We start from the raw sequence: 20,606 nt of genomic DNA, 5'->3' as shown, positions 1-20,606 counted from the left end.
CTACTCTGGGTGGGTGGTGGGCAGTGGGTGATACACAGCGATTACACAGAGGCTTTTGTCGTGGAGGATTTCTAGACGGGGGTGGTGGTGAGGCAGGAGAAGCTTCAAAGCTGCAGGATTAGTGACGAGAGCGACATTCAATTAAGATGAGATCTTGCCGTGTGCCACACTAGTGCTGGAGCTCCCAATTAATCGCCTTAATGTCTGCTTCGATGGCGCTTTACACCTTTGCCTCACAATGAGAAGCGGGGAAAGCAAAATGAGTGATTGAAAAGAATAATGTCTGAATTCGCAGTGAGCGTGGAGGAGTGGTGGCTTTGGGTGAGGTTGACAAAATGGAAAAGTACCGGTGCTGCAAAGTCCCTTTCTGCCTGGTGAACCCTTTTCCTGCAGACTGACCTGGGCTTGCAGGCTGAGGTTCAACCATGTGCAGAGTGACCCCTGCATCCTGTCCTTTGTAAAAAGTAAAAATAAAAAATTGCACACACACACACGCCTATTAAAATGTAGGCAGGAATTAAGTGCAATTAGAACTATTGTGTGGAAAGTGCTTGCGAGTACAGGCGGACTAAAAATTTGCTGTCTACTTGTATTCAAATAATGAGGCAAATTCACACTCCTCTGACTGAAAGGGATTGAGGTGCCTCACAGCTCGGTTAACAGCTTTCGCCGTGCCGCCTGCTACTTAGGAAACATCAATAGTCTCTATTAAAACAAATCAATCAGCAGCTCTGCTCCCTCTACGTGACAAGTCTACTCGTACACAGGAGATAAAAGCAACTGTATGAAAGATGGAGCGAGGAATATAAATCACAAGGTAGTTTGGCATCTGTGTGATGAAGCGAGCAATGGAACCCTTTTAGCCAGATGACCGATCCTTTACTGCTGAATCAGCAAGTGTCCTTTTTTTGCAGTGACGGATTATAAAACTGCTGTTATTTAAAGGAGCTTGACATAGATTATGAAAGTGTGTCTCTGTGTCTGAGTGTGTGTGCGTGCGACCTTAGGGGACATGAAAAGACCACTGAGATAGAGGACCATGCTGCAGATAAGTGCCGGCCCTCTGAGGGCCCCACCAACTTTTACGGCCTTGATGGAGACAAAAGTGAACTCTCTTATGCTTCTCCCATCCTTTAAGTCTCTCTCTCTCTCTCTCTCTGATGTACAAAAACAAGAAACTGTTAGATAAAGACTGTAGAGACTCTTCAAAGTGCACTTGTTATGTAAAGAGTGCCGAGCCATTAATGAGAGCAAACTATTTTTAGAAGCTGTGACTGGGGCTTCTTAAGTATTGTAAGATGTGTTCGACTGTGGATGCATACGTGAACTGCGTTAAAATACTTAATTATTATATCAGATAGTAGTTGTTTAGAAATGTGTGTGGACCCCAATGAACAGAACAAAAGATGCAGAACCAGTAATCCACATCTATTTCACAATGGTGACCTCTGAACCCTTCAGCCTGAACAGGTAAAGGGTCTTTCATCACCCGTGGTGTGGCAACATGCGTGTCCATGCTCACACATTTCCTGTGGGACCGCTGTGGCTTGTGTGTGACTTCCTCTGGCATAGCTGTGTCAACAAACCGTAGCGGGACAGGAAAGATGGAGTGTGTTCTGCATATGTTTGCATGTCAATCCATGTGGTATGTTTACAGGCAAAGGGACATCAACATAAAAACATTGATCCTTAGAGAGGCGAAAGGGAAAAAGCGACACAATGTGCAGGAAATAGTTATATATATATATATATATATATAAAATAAAATAAAAAAAATAAAAAATAAAAAGACTACAAAGGTGAACATGGGATGGGAGGAGACAGCAAAAGGGGGACAAAAGTAACGAGCATTAGGCATTAGTGGAGACAGATAAGCCAGCTATGCAGATGAAAAGAGCAACTGCTGCATTATCGTGAAGTTGAGCACTTCCTTACCAGTTCCCGTGGCAGGAAGATGTCCTCCTGTCGGGCCACTATCACAGAAACACTTTCTCCCTGTTTGGTACTGCGCAGCATGGCCACAAGTTCCTCTTGGCTCCGGCCTGTCATGTCCATTCCGTTCACCTATGCAGATCAGCAACACACCTAATAAAGTCCATCGTCCATTGCCAGAGCTTACTTAAAAAATGCTGAAGCTCAAGGTGCTTTGAGGCTTTTTGTTTCATTTTACTGAATACAGAATAAAATTCACCAAATCAAGAAGAAGGATCATCATAGTTATGTTTGTATCATCTAACTGGAGTCCATCAAAGTTAGCCACAACATAATTTTTTTTATGTGCTGTAGCCATTCCCTTAAAAGCTTCAACCAGCACGGGTGTCAGAGAGTCTGCTGCTGACGTACGGCCTTCTTATTTCTGTATCTATCCACTGTCTTACCTCGAGGATGCAGTCACCAGGCTGCAGGCGGCCATCTTTGATTGCTGCACCGCGTGGCAGTATATTCTTCACCAGAATTGGTCCAGGCCCACTAGCAGAGGAGTCCCGGGTCACAACTGTGAAGCCTAGACCCTCTGCACCTGCAAGTCAAAATCATCATAATTTTCTTTTGCATTGGTCTAATCGCCTTTTAAATAAATAAATAAAACGTTTTGTAGCATGTATTTTGTAAAACAATTATCATCATATGTTACGCTGCTCACCCCTGGTGTGCCAAACATATACCCAATATCGAAATTGTTGTACAAGTGACCACTGTCTGACCAGTGTCACAGATTGTGGTTGAATTTCAAGGTACCACGGTCTGTATGTTTTTTATATATTAGTCTTCTGCATATGTTATTCTTTGGTTTTATGGTAATCCAACATGTCCTCAAAACATTGCATTTATATTTTACATTAATAGCTGCCAGCCAATTGCATATGGACAAACAATTTAGACTCGCAGTTTAAAATCTTCAGTTCACCTGCATGCATGTTTTGAAATGTGGGTCAGTGCAATAATCCCTTGTTTATCGGGGGTGGTTAAATTCCCCCCCCACCCTCCTCCCCAAAAATACACTGCAATAGATGAAACCCACGAAGTAGTGATAAATTATTTACCGCATATTTAATACTAGTTTCATATATAAAATTCAGTGCTAATAAGTGATGCCTTGGAGAGGTGCAATGATTTATTTGTCCAGGTGAGGTTGCCATCCACCATCTCTACACAGAAAGCACATGCCAAGACGTGTGCGCTGCTTGAATGACATGCTCTGCTTGAGTTACATGAAAGTAAACCCATGCGGATGTACAAAGGATGGGCGATTTGCTGGCTAAGACCCCTATCTTACTGGCCTCGAGACTAGTTAGTGACCTAATCGCAACTTGAGTCTCCGCTGCTTGTGGAGACGTCTCCTGGAGACTGGCTGTATCTGTTTAGGCTACTTATTCAAGTCTCCAAAAGGTCTCGTTTTCAGAAACTCACTCTGTCCGCGACAGGTGAGATGTCTCCGTGAGGTCACTGGGACATCTCCCAGACCTGTTGGGGACCAACAAGTCAGGGGAGACATCGCAGAGACCTATCCGCTACTTCACGGCAACATCTCTGTGACAACGAGAGTGACTCTACGGAAGTCTAAATAGCCAAAATATGGGACCTTTAAGTTATTCTATTGTGCCTTTACATATTTAAATTAGCGTGCAATGTTTCAAGCTTTTTTATTGTGCCTTTACATTACATACATTTATACAGCGGCTGAAATAAGTATTTAACACATCATCATTTTTCTCATTAAATATTTTTCCAATGGTGCAAAAAAATATACTGGCAGAAATAAGTATTTAACATCTCACCATTTTTCCTCACGAAACATACCTCCAAAGGTGCTATTGACCTGAAAATGTCACCAGATGTTGGGAACAATCCAAGTAATTGAAACATACAAAGAAAATAGAACAAATAAGCTCAGAAATTAAGTTGTGTGTAATAATGTGAAATGACACAGGGGAAAAGTATTGAACACGCCAACTGGTATTTAATACTTTGTACAAAAGCCTTTGTTTGTAATGACATCTTCAAAACGCAGCTGATATGGATAAACTAGTCGCATGCATTGCTCTGGGGTGATTTTGGCCAATTCCTCCACACAGGCAGGCTTCAAATCTTGAAGGTTCCGTGGGATTCTTTTATGGCCCTTCAGTTTCAGTTCTTTCCATAGATGTTCGATTGGATTCAAGTCAGGTGATTGGCTGGGCCATTCTCGCAGCTTTATTTTTTTTTTCCTTTGAAACCAATTGAGAGTTTCCTTGGATTTGCATCATTATCCCGCTGAAAATGTCCACACTCGTTTCATTTTCATCATCCTCGTAGATGGCAGCAGTTTGTCAAGAATTTCACTGTACATTTTCCCATTCATCCTTCCTTCAGCAATGTGAAATTTACCAATACCATTTGCTGAAAAGCAGCCCCACAACATCAGGTTCCCACCTCCGAACTTCACTGTTGGTATGGTATGTGTTTTTAGGGTGATGTGCAGTGGCATTTGTCTTCCGAACGTGGTGTGCATTACGGCATCCAAACAGTTCCATTTTCATCCGACCAGACTATATTCTCCCAGTATTTAACTGGCTTGTCCAAATGTTCAGTGAACTTGACAAGTTTTGATGTTATTTTTTTCAGTAATGGGGTCTTGCATGGTGAGCGTGCATACAGGCTATGGCGGCGGAGTACATTACTCACTGTTTTCCTTGTGACAACAGTACCTGCAAATTCCAGGTCTTTTTGAGGCTCTTAGACAACTCTTCTGATTATTCTTTGCACTCCCCTGTCAGAAATCTTGCGAGGAGCGCCTGAGAGACAAACTTATGGTGGTATGATTGGCTTTCCACTTACGTATTATGGCCCCAAACGTGTTCACTGGAATATTCAGAAGCTTAGATCTGCGCCTGCAACAAATGCCATCGTTATGTTTTGCAACAATTAGTTTGCGATGGTCTTGAGACAGCTTTTTGCTCTTACCAATCACGAGATGTGTCTTGACTCACACCTTGGCCATGAGACCTTTTGGTAGGCCATCAATTAGGACTGAACCAGCTGATATACATTTGCACTGACAAGGTGCTGGATTGCTCTTTGATTATTGATAGATTTTAGGTGTTGTCTTGGCTTTCCATGCCTTTTTGTACCTCCCTTTCTTCATGTGTTCAATACTTTTCCCTGTGTCATTTCACATTTTTACACACAACTTAATTTCTGATCTTATTTTTTATACTTTGTATGTATGGATTACTTGGGTTGTTCCCAACACCTGGTGAAATATTCAGGTTAAAAGCATCTTTGGAGGTATGTTTAGTGAGGGAAAATGGTGAGATGTTAAATACTTATTTCTGCCGCTGTATTTTTGTGTATTTTTTTTTATTCAAAAAAATAAAGTTTTTATTAGAAATGTTACATCCTATTTTATTGTTTACATTATTTCTATGTTTACATTAAAAATAACTCATGTAAGCTTATAACAACCAGTTTTTTGCCTGGCAGAGACCCTATATGTTATTGGATATATTTGATATATTACTTCATATGCAGTATATTTGTATATTTAAATAGTGAATATTCTATCAATATGTGTTCCCTCCTGCCACCTATTTAGCAGAGCTCTTCATATAAGACAACTGTGACTGTGCCGTGACGTTGTGGTGCTAATTGTTTTCCGCGCGACGTTGTCTTGGTGAAAGTGCAAGCAAGATTTTGGTATTACGCTGTGCCAAGTCACCGCGAGTGATCAGTCTCGGCAGTAAAACCAAGAAACAGAAAAGCGTGTGGAGTGACTTATCTGAAAACTGTCTTACTTTGGCTATTACAGAGATACTGCTCGATATTTTAGTGCATATTTTATGAGACTTTTAGCAGAATTTATCATGTATTATCATGATCATTATCATTAGGAATTTGTGAAAAGATGTGTAGGAGAGTAACTGTGCTATACTGATAAAAAAAAACAAAAAATATCTGCGCTGCACTTAATCCACAATAAATGAACCGCGATATAGCGAGAGATTACTGTACTCGGAGGAATGCAAACCACTACACCTGCCTGCGATACAAACAGCATTTGCTTGGTCATACATACCCATTTGGCAGCATGAGAATGTGCATCCAAACTTAGACAATATAAGGCTTTGGCCACAAGTGTTTCATACTAAACAAAGGGTTATTGTTCAGTATCTTCTAAATTGACTGGTTTCAACCTTAAAGTAAGGGAGCGAGGGTTCGCTTCTAGCCAGATTAGCCAGTCTTTCTTTAATTTCACGTGTGAGCAGCCCTTGCTGTGACTGATGAAGGGCGGTAACAGAAGAAGATGGAAGGTTTGAGAGCAGAATACGGGAGATATAACTCCGCTCTTCAGCTTCCCTCCCTGGGGATGCAACTGGGCTTCCACAAAGATTTTCCTCATCACCGAGAGTTAGGGTCTCTCTGTGCGTATACCTGTACATTTACAAGTGAATGTGTGTCTTTGAGGCCACACACAGGCACGAGACATTAACTCCGGAAAGCCTATTGCACCATGCTTCTTCTTTAACAGCCCTGCAAACCCAAAGCTATCAGCAATATGTGTCGCACTTGCTGTCTGTGTGCTGGTGTCTGTAGGGAGAGTAAAGCTAGTGTGGCATACTAAGGCAGCAAATGATGCTATCTGGTCTGTGCTCTAAGCTTCTGCCTGCCCTACATTAGCGCACCTAAACCACACCGCCTGTCAATCACAAAGGAAAAACAGGCTGTTGCCAAGTGAGAGAATTTGAACCCCATAATATACTCCACTCTGATCTTTCATCAGGTAAAAGAAAGATGGCTAGAGGGATGCAAAAGTTAAAAAAAAAAAAAATAAATAATTTTAAAAATCAGTGAAAAGCTTTTCAAGGCAATGCCCCAATTCTTTTTGAGGCCTTCCAGTAAAGTATGCCCAGCATGATTGTTACAGTGGTTAGCACTTCTGCTTCACAGTTTTGAGGTTCTACGTTTAAATTACGGCTCCGGCCTTCCTGTGTGGAGTTCATATGTTCTCCAGGCGCTTCATCCCACATTCCAAAATTGTTATGTTAATTGAAGACTTCTTTTCCTTTCGGCTTGTCCCGTCAGGGGTCGCCACAGCGCGCCATCCTTTTCCATGGAATCTCCTGCATCCTCCTCTCGAACACCAACTGCCCTCATGTCTTCCCTCACGACATCGATCAACCTTCTCTTTGGTCTTCCTCTAGCTCTCTTGCCTGGCAGCTCCAATCTCATCATCCTTCTACCAATATACTCACTATTTCTCCTCTGGACGTGTCCAAACCATCGAAGTCTGCTCTCTCTAACTTTGTCTCCAAAACATCGAACCTTGGCTGTCCCTCTGATGAGCTCATTTCTAATTTTATCCAACCTGGTCACTCCGAGAGCGAATCTCAACATCTTCATTTCCGCCACCTCCAACTCTGCTTCCTGTTGTCTCTTCAGTGCCACTATCTCTAATCCATACATCATGGCTGGCCTCACCACTGTTTTATAAACTTTGCCCTTCATCCTAGCAGAGACTCTTCTGTCACATAACACACCTGACACCTTCCTCCACCTGTTCCAACCTGCTTGGACCCGTTTCTTCACTTCCTGACCACACTCACTATTGCTCTGGACGGTTGACCCCAAGTATTTAAAGTCCTCCACCCTTGTTATCTCTTCTCCCTGTAGCCTCACTCTTCCCCCACCACCACTCTCATTCATGCACATATATTCTGTCTTACTTCGGCTAATCTTCATTCCTCTTCTTTCCAGTGCATGCCTCCATCTTTCTAACTGTTCCTCCAGCTGCTCCCTGCTTTCACTGCAGATCACAATGTCATCTGCAAACATCATGGTCCACAGGGATTCCATTCTAACCTCATCTGTCAGCCTATCCATCACCACTGCAAAAAGGAAGGGGCTCAGGGCTGATCCCTGATGCAGTCCCACGTCCACCTTAAATTCGTCTGTCACACCTACAGCACACCTCACCGCTGTTCTGCTGCCCTCGTACATGTCCTGTATTATTCTAACATACTTCTCTGCCACTCCAGACTTCCGCATGCAGTACCACAGTTCCTCTCTGGGTACTCTGTCATAGGCTTTCTCCAGATCTACAAAGACACAGCTCCTTCTGACCTTCTCTGTACTTTTCCATCAACATCGTCAAGGTAAATAATGCATCTGTGGTACTCTTTCTAGGCATGAAACCATACTGTTGCTCGCAAATACTCACTTCTGTCCTGAGTCTAGCCTCCACTACTCTTTCCCATAACTTCATTGTTAATTGAAGACTAACTTGTCCATATGTTTGAATGTGAATGCTTGTCTGTCTATGTACGCCAATGCAATCTGCTGGCAATCAGTTCAGGGTATACCCCAAAATCAGCTGGTATAGGCTACAGCTTATCCGTGACTAGGGTTGGAAATCGAGAATCGAGAACCGATTGGAACCGGGACTAACATTACGGTTTTTCCGGAACCGTTCAAATTAAAAAAATTTGGTTCCCAGTTTTGATGCAGAGTCCTCCAGCCGTGAAGAAGAAGTGGCGAAAAGCAACGAAGCAGCAGCGTAAACAAACGAAGAGGAAACGCGCACGAAGATGTGCTTGTGCCCAACGGCGACGAACAAAAGTGTGTCTTAACTTTGTTAAAATGAATGACCAGTCGCCTCACAGGAGCTGCTGAGGCAGTTCTACACAGCGGTCATCGAATCAGTCCTGTGTTCTTCCATCACAGTCTGGTTTGGTGCTGCTACAAAAAAAGGACAAACTCCGACTGCAACGGAGAATCGAAACTTCTTAAAAGATTGTCGGTACCCACCCTTGAGGACTTGTACGCTGCCAGAACTAAGACAAGAGTGTGCAAAATCCTCTCGGACCCTCCGCATCCCAGTCACCAGCTCTTCCAGCTCCTTCCCTCAGGTAGGCGCTACCAATCAATGCAAACTAGAACTAGCAGACATTCCAACAGCTTCTTCCCTCTTGCGATCAACTTCTTAAACAGCTAACCTACAATTCCATTGAAAGATGCTGCCAATTTTTCTTTTTTTTTTGTCACATTTCTTTCGGGCCAATTATACATACTCGTGCACTCACTGGAGTAGTCTCCCCACCCTGCACTATTTGCATATCTGTTGTTGCTGGCCACTCATGCCAGAGCAGCATCTGCCCCATTTGTACACTGACTGAGGAGTATATGCAACATTTGCACAATCAACATTGTCCCAGATTATCACGCTACTAGTCACTTTAAACTGCATACACTCCTTGAAGTCTCGGCGCCCTTTGCACAATGGTCATTGCACCGGACTATTGCTATATTAGTCATTCAAACTGCTCTAAGTGCTAGAGGACTCTGCATCTTTTTGCACAATTGTGTAAAAAAATTGTCTATATGTGCCCTGCGATTGACTTGCGACCAGTTCAGGGTGGACCCCACCTCTCACCCAAAGTCAGCTGAGGTGGGCGCCAGCACGCCCGCGACCCTAGTGAAGATAAGCGGTATGGAAAATGGATATTATATAGACATCATGATTCCTTCTGCTGAGGATCTGTATGGAGATGCAGATTTCATCTTCCAGCATAACCTGGCCCCTGCCCATACCATATATATATATATATATATATATATATATATATATATATATACATATTTATATTTATATATATATATACACACACACACACAAACACACAGACTGTGTATTCACAGACCCTTTCTAAAAAAATTGATTTCATGGAAACGTTTATTTCCATAATTCCATTCAAAAAGTTAAACTTTCATAGATTATAGATACAGGGACCACAATTTAAACAATTTCAAGTATTTATTTGTTCATTTTTACATAATTTGGTCTTCCAGCTCATAAAACCCACACAAAAAAATCAGGAATTCAAAAAATGTGAATACTGTGAAGAAACCAGCCCAAATTTTGCAGGCCATAAATACTTGAAACTGAGTGTCATAGACTAATCATCTACTAAACTCAAAGCACCTGCACAGGTTTCCCCAGGTGTCATTAAATTGCTTCAGATTGGTTCAATTGTCTCAGTTGAGTTCAATATGGGGAAAACTACAGACATGACAACTGGACAGAAGACCATCATTGATACCCTCCATAGGATGGGTAAACCACAAAAGTTCATAGCTAAGGAGGATGGCTGTTAACAGAGTGCTCTGTCCAAGCATATGAATAGAAAGTCTAGTGGAAGGATAAAATGTGGCAGGAGAAGATGCACCAGCAAAAGAGATGACCATGGGCTTCAGCAGATTATCAAACAGAGAAGATTCAAGAATCTAAAAGAGATCCAGAAAGAGTGGAATGAGGCGGGAATCACAGCTTCAAATAACACCACATTCAGACGCATCCAGGAGATGGGCTACAACTGTCGGGTTCCTCGGGTCAAGACACTTCTGAGCCTGAGCCAATGTAGGAAGCGTCTCAACTGGGCCAAGAAGAAGGAGGACTGGACTCTTGGCCAGTGGTCCAAGGTCCTATTTTCCGATGAAAGTAAGGTTTGCCTTTCATTCGGGAATCAAGGTCAAAGGGTTTGGAGGAAGATGGGTGAAGAACAGAACCCAAGCTGCTTGAGGTCCAGTGTGAAATATCCACAGTCAGTCATGATTTGCGGTGCAATGTCCAGTGCAGGTGTTGGTAAACTCTGCTTTCTTAAATACAAGATCACCGCAACATTCTACCAGAATGTTTTAGAGGACTTCATGATTCCTTCTGCCGAGGATCTGTATGGAAATGAAGATTTCTTCTTCCAGCAGAACCTGTCCCCTGCCCATACCACCAGAAGCACCAAAACCTGGTTTTATGCCAATGCCATCACAGAGCTTGAGTAGCCAGCCAACTCGCCAGATCTAAACCCCATTGAGAATCTATTGAGTATTATCAAGAGGAAAATGAGGAGCACCAGACTCAAAAACAAAGAAGAACTGACAGCAAGCATCAGTCAGCATCAGTTGGAGATCACGGTTTGATGAAGCCAACAGAACCACATTTTCTGAAAAAATCCTCTATGCCTCGGCTGCGCCTAGAAATTCTGTCCATAAAAGTTATGAACAGAATCGGTGACAAAGGGCAGTCTTGACAGAGTCCAACCCTCACCAGAAATGAGTTGGACCGACTGCCAGCAATGCGGACCAAACTCTGACACTGGTCGTACAGGGACCGAACAGCCTGTATCAGGGGGTTCGGCACCCCATATTCCCGAAGCACCCTCCACAGGACACCCCGAGGGACACGGTCGAATGCCTTCTCCAAGTCCACAAAACACATGGAGACTGGTTGGGCGAACTCCAATGCACCAAGTGTCAAGTGCACATGTGGACACCCTTATCCTTGAATATGGTGTTCCTTATGGATAGTTCATGGTGAGGACAGAAGTCCAACAACAAAACACCACTTGGGTTCTGATCGGACTGCTGTTTGGTGCATAAGCACAAACAACAGTCAGGACCCGTCCCCCCGACCCGAAGGCGGAGGGAGGCTACCTTCTCGTCCACTGCTGTGAACCCCAATCGACAGGCGCCGAGCCGGGGTGTGGGCAATTAGTATACCCACACCTGCTTGGCGCCCCTCACTGTGGGCAACTCCAGAGTGGAAGAGAGTCCATCCCCCTCTCAAGAGGACTGGTACCATAGCCCAAGCTGTGCGTGGAGGCGAGCCCGACTATATCTAGTAGGAACTTCTCGAACTCACACACCAGCTCGGGCTCCTTCCCTGCCAGAGAGGTGACATTCCACGTCCCTAGAGCCAGCTTCTCTAGCCGGGGATCGGATCGCCAAGGTCCCCTGCCTTCGGCCACCGCTCAGCTCACACTGCACCCGACCCCTATGGCCCCTCCCACAGGTAGTGAGCCCATGGGAAGGGGGACCCACGTTACTCTTTCGGGCTGTGCCCAGCCGGGCCCCATGGGTGCAGGCCCGGGCACCAGGCGCTCTCCTTCGAGCCCCACCTCCAGGCCTGGCTCCAGAGGGGGGCCCCGGTGACCCGTGTCCGGGAAACAGAAACTTATATCCCTTTATTCATTATAGGGTTTTTTGGAGCCGTGCTTTTTCTGGTCCCTCACATACGACCTGATTGCCATGGGTGACCCTACCAGGAGCGTGAAGCCCCAGACAACTTAGCTCCTAGGATCATTGGGACACATAAACCCCTCCACCACGATAAGGTGACAGCTCAAGGAGGAATGCGTGTGTGTGTATATATATATATATATATATATATATATATGTTTATATATATATATATATACACACACACACACAAATATATACACATAGAATCACACAGTGGGTACGGAAGTTTTCAGACCCACTTACATTTTTCACTCTATTTATATTGCGGCCATTTGCTAAAATCATTTAAGTTAATTTTTTTCCACAATGTACACACAGCACCCCATATTGACAGAAAAAGAAACGGAATTGTTGAAATTTTCGCAGATTTATTAAAAAAGAAAAACAGAAATATCACACAGCCATAAGTATTCAGACCCTTTGCTCAACATTTAGTAGAAGCACCCTTTTGAGCTAATACAGCTATGAGTCTTTTGGGGAATGATTCAAGTTTTGCACACAGTTTTTCACACCTGGTTTTGGGGATCATATGCCATTCCTCCTTGCAGATCCTCTCCAGTTCTGTCAGGTTGGATGGACAGCCATTTTCGGGTCTTTCCAGAGATGCTCAATTGGGTTTCAGTCAGGGCTCTGGCTGGGCCATTCAAAAACAGTCACTGTAGTTGGAGACAAATTCCTTGTGTGTTTTTTGGACATACTTGGCAAATAAAGATGATTCTGATTCTGAATCTTTGGCCCAGTCTGAGGTTCAAGCACTCTGGGGAAGGTTTTCATCCAGGATATCCCTGTACGTGGCCACATTCAGGAGAGGCTTCCATCGGGCCACTCTGCCATAAAGCCCCGACTGGTGGAGGAGGCCTGCAGCAATGGTTGACTTTCTAGAACTTTCTCCCATCTCTGGTGCTCAACGACGGTGATCCTTGGGTTCTTCTTTTCCTCTCTCACCAAGGCTCTTCTTCTCTTCCCCAATTGTTCAGTTTGACTGGACGGCCAGCTCTAGGAAGGGTTCTGATCGTCCCAAACGTCTTCCATTTAAGGATTATGGAGGCCACTGTGCTCTTAGGAACCTTAAGTGCAGTAGAATTCTTTTTGTAACCTTGGCCAGATCTGTGCCTTGCCACAATTCTGTCTCTGAGCTCTTCAGGCAGTTCCTTTGACCTCATGATTCTCTGACATTCACTGTGAGCTGTAAGGTCTTATATAGACAGGTGTGTGGCTTTCCTAATCAAGTCCAATAAGTAAATCAAACACAGCTGGACTCCAATGAAGGTGGAGAACCATTTTAAGGATGATCAAACGAAATGGACAGCACCAGAGTTAAATATATGAGTGTCACAGCAAAGGATCTGAATACTTATGGCTGTGTGATATTTCAGTTTTTCTTTTTTAATAAATCAGCAAAATATTTCAACAATTAGTTTGTTTTTTTGTCAATATGGGGTGCTGTGTGTACATTAATGAGGAAAAAAATTAATTATTTGAACAAATGGCTGCAATATAAAGAGTGAAAAATTTAAGGGGGTCTGAAAACTTTCCGTACCCACTGTACATACATATACACACACAAGTGGTATATATATTGATATATATAAATATTGCAGGATTGTTGATAAAAAGTACATGTTCGGTGGGCCGGATTAAAGAACAGAGCGGGTTGTGTGTGGGCCGCGGACAATACTTTGCTTATCACTGGGTTCAAGTCTAACAGCAAAACAAGAATAGAATAATGTAAAGAATGCACCTTTCTTCAGGTCGATTTTGGTCCTCTTCCCACCTTTCTTGTTTGTAAGGTTGGCTGGGCCAGGCACGCCAGAGTTCTTATTCTCCAGATGGCTCTGTCTGCGGCTCCTCGAGGGGGAAAAGCTAGTTGTCCGTACTGGAGGTGTGGGAGAGATCCTTTCCGACTGGGAGTTCCCATACTGAGAATCTACTGACAGTGGGTTCACAGGGGTTGCCTCTGGGTTCAACAGAGGCGGCTCTGGGGTCTTGGCTCCTGTATCTTGACGCCTCAAGACTTCATTGGGTTTGGAATCTTGTTTGGGCACAGGTCGGAGATCAATTTTGGGACGGGTCACCATTGGACTCTTTGCTTTAAAGTCTTTGCCATCTCCACTGAACAGTTGACCGATCAGGCCCTTCTCGTAGCGTGGTTTGTCGGCAACAGGGACAACTTCTAGGTGCACAGAAGGGGAGGAAAAGGCCTCGCGGAACACTTCCTGTGAACTACAAGAAGAGAACAAATGGCGTTGAGCAATTTGAAATTTTAAAAACTGGTAGGAGACATCAAATTGTGGATAAGATAACCTCTATAACTGGAGAGCCAATGAATGTTGGTGAAAATACTACTACATTGCAAAGTAGCAAAAGCAATTTTCGCGAACAATAAGAATGAAAAAGACATGGAGGGTAAAGGAGGCTTGTGCATTCTTAAATGAGGTGTACTAAAAAGAGAGAAGGCAAGAGAGGCAGAGGATTCCAAGTGTGTGTGTGTGTGTGTGTGTGTGTGTGTTGGAGACAAAAACATAAAGATGCACACTATATACGAGATAGAGCAGACGGAAAATGAGGATTTATTTTGTGTGGCAAACTGAGTGACAGGTAAAGTATCATGCTACAGCAATGGTTGATGGGCTTTTCTGGTTTCAGTTCTTAATTAAATCCTTGAGACTTAATCCTAGAGTTGTTTTCCAATGGCCAATTCCATTTTCCCATTAAATCAAGTTTTCTTTTTTTTTTTTTTTTTGCTGCAAAGGATTTCAAGTAGAAACTCAAGTTCAATGGATGCATGAAGTGTGAAGTTGGTATCAAAAAAAGTGTTCTGTATTAAAATGTAACATGCCCTGTTAAGATGTTTTGATTGAAATAGCTTTTAATTTCAGTAAATATGACCTCCTTATGCAGTAAATTCAACAAATGACTTTTCAGGTCTTTACAAACTATAAAATATCTTTTAAACTCTGTTGAACACAATACTTTTGGACCTGTGCATTTTATTTCGTTTTTTTCACAGAAAAAAATACAAAATTATTATTATTATAATTAGGAGGTGTGTTCAAAAACATTCTAATTATATTGTAACAGTTGATGACTTGAAAATTATGTTGACTCTCATGGCTAATGTCCAAGTCGAGCCCATTGATTAGAATTGCTCTTGACCAGTGCCTCTCAACTGGTGAGTCAGGACCAAAAAATGGGTCGCGGCCCCATTTTGATTCAGTCGCGGTGAGTTTGTAAATATTTACAGAGAGTCCTCGGTTTACGACAGTGCTGAACAACTTGCAACGAACTAGTTTGTGCGGCGGCATACCAATTGTCACGCGGCACAAGAAAACATAGTTTTTCATTTGATTCTTTAGAATTTATGGCCTAGAAGTGTTTTACATACAAATCTTTACTGTAATTATGATTACTACTATGCGTTAGTGAAATTCAGGTTACCTCACCGCGGTTAGAATGGAACTCTGTCGGAAACCGAGGACCCCGGTACAGTGAGATATTTAACGCGCATCCTAGGTCGAACTACACAAAAACAACAAAACACTATAGGCATGCATCAGAAATGTTATTACTGAGGTTATGGCGGTATATATATTTGTGCTCTGATTTTTTGGTACTGAACAGAGGTGGACTGCGTTCCCACACAGTTCATTACAGTACATTACCCCATTAGGTATGGGGAAAGAAACGTAACTGTCTCGCCCTCTAGCCACTAGTTTACTCCGTAAACAAATACAGGGCAGCTCAACCTCTGGCTCGTGGATGCATAGCGAGCAATATGCTTTTGGCTGAATGTAAAACTCATTTGAAACAGTGACTATCACCGCAGTACAAAAAAATAAAATAAAAAACAATTGTTTCAAAATGTAATATACTATACATATGTTTTCAGCAGAGATGGGAGTAAGTCACATACACTCTACTGTATGTGCAAATCACAAAAAAGTCTCAAGTCAATCTTAAAGTCTCAAGCAAGTCCCAAGTCAATGGGAAAAAGTCGCCACTAAATTTTAAGCAAGTCGAGTCAGTCATTACTTGTTTTAAGCAAGTCAAGTCATACAATCTTGCTGCGGTCGCAACATATATTGGAGTGTTCCATCCATCCATTTTCCTTACCGCTTATAATAAAATATTTTTCAATCATAATATTTTCACCTTTGTTACATAACCTGTACAATTCATTTGGGAAAAAAAATGGTAATCTTTTCGAGAGAGGTTATATTGAACAACAGAGATAATGTGGTTGCTTACACATGCACATGCTCTCATAACTAGTGTTAACTGTGTTCAGAATTAAACAATCTTATTCAATTGACAATTGTCATCAGATTAAAGGTTGGTTCACATGCTGTGATCTCAATTTTAAAAAAACATGCAATGGAAACAGCTATATCACAGAGCGGTTCATTCATTCATTTTCCGCACCGCTTGTCACGGGTGTGCTGGAGCCTATCGCAGCTATCTTTGGGCGAGAGGCGGGGTACACCCTGAACTGGTCGCCAGCCAATCACAAGGCACGTATAAACAAACAACCATTCGCACTTCCATTCATACCTACGGACAATTTAGAGTCCTAAATTAACCTACCATGCATGTTTTTGGGACTTGAGAGGAAACCGGAGTATCTGGAGAAAACCCACGCAGGAACGGGGAAAACATGCAAACTCCACACAGGCGAGGCCAGATTTGAATCTGGGTCCTCAGAACTGTGATGCAGATGTGCTAACCAGTCGTCCACCGTGCCGCCACGTTCAGTAGTATGAAAATGATAATTACACGTAGCTACTCACAATTTGTACTGTACTTACGAATGGTGGAACGCACTTGTGTCAGTGACTTTTTTATCGCTGTGATCGTAATGCATAGTGGTCCGATACAGCAGACCCATCTATAATGCACCTAGCATCTTCTGGCGCTGACTCTTTCGTCATGCCCACAAATATCTCCACACTTTTCTTTTTTATCTCCACAACTTGCCATTTTAGGTGCTACTTTCCCCTCCGCTGATGCAGAACGGCTGGTTTGCCCGCTTTTCTATTGAAAGACCATAGTCATAAGTACTGTATTCTGATTAAATTACTTTTATTGGATTTATTTTAGGGCAGAACGGTGAGCGACTGGTTAGCACATCTGCCTGAAAGTTCTGAGGACCACGGTTCAAATCCGGCCTCGTCTGTGTGGAGTTTGCATGTTCTCCCAGTGCCTACGTGGGCTTTCTGCGGGTACTGAATAGCTGCCTGTTGTTTGATGGTCTCTTGTATGTTAGTAACCTTGAGGACTTGCACGCTGGCAGAACTAAGAAGAGAGCATGCAAAATCCTCTTGGACCCCCCCACATCCTGGAGGGACCTCTTCCAAGCTTCTTCCCTCAGGTAGGCACTCTCGAACAATACAAACTGCTTCTTCCATTCAAAATGCTTCTTCCCTCTTGCCATTAATTTCTTAAACAGGTAACTTACACCTGTTTAAGACAGGTGTAAGACAGGCGTGGGTCCCCCTTCACATCTCTGTCAGGCCAATTATACATTATTAGTGCACGTACTGTAGTAGTCTCGCCACTTTGCACTACTTGCATATCTGTTGTTGACCAATACTGGCCACTCATGTGCTTGAGAAGTATCTGCACCATTTGCACAATTGACATTGTTAGAGATTATCGCACTACTTTAAACTGCATAATTTCTTGAAGTCTCCATGCCATCTGGACAATGGTCACTGCACCAGATTATTGTTCTATTAGTCATTTCAAACTGCTCTAAATTGCTAGAGGACTCTGCATCATTTGAATAATTGGCAAAAAAAAAAAAATATTATCGGCAATATCACATTACTGGTAACCTCTTATTGCTAAGTGACTGTGTTTTTGTGATTTTATGTCTCAGAAGTATTCACTGTCAATTGACTGTCTGTTGTTGTACTACCGGAGACAAATTCTTTCTGTGTTTTGACATACTTGGCAAATAAAGATGATTCCGTTGTTGATTTCCCACTAGCCAGTCGATGGGATTTCATATCGTATGTTAGCATTAAGCTAGCCCTTATATTAGGCTAATGATGACAGCGATGCTGTGATAATTAACCACACCATTACTTTGAACGAACATTTGTAACGAAAACAGCTTGAAGCTAGAACATTTTGCCTCTCATTTATAAAACACGTGTGCTGCGCAGCTCTGAATCCTAATTTGATTGCTTCAATGTGTGCGGATTTCCTGCAAACAGTAACATCAACATGGACCTTATTGAACAAAATTATTCGAAGTATAAACAGTTTGGGTGAGTTAAAGAGAGAATAGATGAGAATGTATTTTTTAAAGCACAGGGATTAAAACTGGGGAAAAAAAGATGGTTTATAGTCCAGATTTTATTGGACACAATTTTTTGTTATTGATGTATCAGTGCTTTTATGAGTTTCTACATTTTCTAGACACCTTGTTCCCACCCCAATATACTCACTCTGCAAAGGTCTTATCCTGGAGCTGTATCCCGTTAATTTGGACGATACACTCGTCCTCTTCAAAGATATTCTCTCTCTTGGTGCGACTGTTGTCCTCAATGTTTTTAATGTGGAGGCCCAACATCCTGTGTAACACGCAGACACAAAGAAGAAAATGTCAACTCATGGGGTGTAAACACATGATGTCATGCTAGTACTTGATCCTCTCATGCATTTCCAGTTTATGTGTGTGTGTGTATGCATGTGTGTGTGTCCTCACCGTCCACTGAGAGAAGAGCAATAGGGACTGACTTGGATACCTAGTGGCCCACGGTCCCCCAGCAAGTTCACAGTTCTTGTGAGGGTGCTGCTAATAAAAAGCACACTTAAATACCGCACAATGACATTTACATATAAATAGCAAACAGCATGGTTTCCCACATACATATGTAATTGTGGCGAGCCGCCACAGTTAACTTTTGGCCGCCACAAATTGATTTGGGCTTTTGCTGTGCGAATTTGTGCCCCGATGTGCTCCTTCTGTGTGTCTGCTAATGATTCATACCACCGATTTCCTTTCTGATATGATACTGAAAATATCAGTATCAACATTTGAGACAGTATTGATCCTTCTCCACATCAGTGACGCTTCTCCAGCCGGCATATAATGGCATCTTGTCACAGCACACTCGCTGCTGTTTTTTTGTTTTTGTTTTGTTTTTTTATTATGCGTGTGTATTTCTGCTTGCAAACGCCACTCCATGTTGGAAGAAGCTTACGTACGGTTGTTAGGACCTTTCGTGTTTAGGATTACGCCGCATGTTTCCCTTATGTCTTTTAAAATTATATAAAAGAAATTACCTGTTTAGTCAGCTACTACTTGTTGCAGACAAACTTCATTTTCACAGTAAAATATTTTACAGATACAACCTCAGTCACTGTGAATCTTTATTATATATAAGGCTACAGTAGGCCAGTTACGGAAGACTACACACATCATGCATGGTCCAGTGCTACAAATGGAAATGTTGGGTTGGAGCCCTGTAATTCATTATCTTATTAATTTCATTTATTTATGTATTTATTGAAGCAATTGTATTTTTTTATGAAAATATTTAAATTTATTATAAGATATTCGGTAAGTGTTCGTTAAACTTTAACCCCCCCTGTGTGTGGGGGGGGGTTGGCACACAAGCCTGTAAGACGAGCTTTAACAGTCACACATACACTGTCATCATCACCGATAACTGTTCAGTTAACCCCACCAGGGTCACATATACTGTACAGCAAACACACAATTTACAGTCTAATGGTAAATCCACTGCATCCTTAAAAACATTAGAAGCGAATCATTTGGCATACACCAAACTAACAGACACACACAATTGGAGAGCAGTAACATCTCAATAAATAGTGCTCCCAGCTTCCCTCCCTTGCACTCAAAATCATCTATTATTTATGCACATTAGGCTGTGTGGACCACTTCATCACAGTTGGACACCTGGAGGAGGCATCGATCAGCTTGTCAACACCCAAGAACCTGCCTGATTGGTACAACACTTAAAATGCTCCACCAATCTCGCCACAGTCTAGTGAGGCAAGAGTATGCGCAGCACTCCCCAGCATACCCAAGACATACACATAGCGGTGATAAACACATACTGTACACTTGGTTATGAATGATGCATAGTCACCAGTAGTAAAGGTATCCGCAAGCTTGCACGCACACACTTCAGTTCTTTAAATCCATATGTTTTATAAAATGGTAAACAAGCTCATCAAACAAAGCCACAGCTTGTTAGTGTAACCTGATAATATGCAGAATAGCGCACCCATTTCAGCTTCCCACTGACACAAACAAACACAGTCATCCACTCGGGAGGGGGATGGGGGGTGCATAGCGGGATGAATGAAAAGAGCAACAAGGAGTGAGACAGATGGAGCTCCCACTCTTGGTTGACTTCGCCTACATCAACGGCAACAGAGTCCCTAACGAACTTGCAGGCGAATCGAGCTGAAAGGCAGCTTCTTTCATCACCATCCATCTGTTACCATGGCAGACTATCTGTGCAAGCTGGGCCTTCACTGTGTCACGGTGCTGTCAAGATATCACTGTACTGTAAAAT

The 20,606-nt window shown here is 42.7% G+C and overlaps 1 protein-coding gene across 3 annotated transcripts in view; it reads right to left on the bottom strand.

The window, feature by feature from the left end:
• The window catches only part of pard3ba (par-3 family cell polarity regulator beta a), a 188,226-nt gene that overhangs the window by 119,095 nt on the left and 48,525 nt on the right, over nt 1-20,606 (bottom strand). For all 3 annotated transcript variants that reach the window (XM_061692038.1, XM_061692046.1, XM_061692054.1), the window contains 5 exons: nt 18,761-18,847; nt 18,501-18,626; nt 13,790-14,271; nt 2,379-2,518; nt 1,936-2,064 (listed from right to left, as the gene is read on the bottom strand). In XM_061692038.1, the coding sequence (XP_061548022.1) occupies nt 1,936-2,064; nt 2,379-2,518; nt 13,790-14,271; nt 18,501-18,626; nt 18,761-18,847 (964 nt within the window). The remainder of the gene's footprint in view (nt 1-1,935; nt 2,065-2,378; nt 2,519-13,789; nt 14,272-18,500; nt 18,627-18,760; nt 18,848-20,606) is intronic.

This window comes from Phycodurus eques, chromosome 1 (assembly GCF_024500275.1).
Source record: "Phycodurus eques isolate BA_2022a chromosome 1, UOR_Pequ_1.1, whole genome shotgun sequence".
In the NCBI taxonomy this organism is placed as follows: Eukaryota; Metazoa; Chordata; class Actinopteri; order Syngnathiformes; family Syngnathidae; genus Phycodurus; species Phycodurus eques.
The sequence above is the reverse complement of the archived record's forward strand: the minus strand, read 5'-3'. Positions and strand labels throughout refer to the sequence as shown.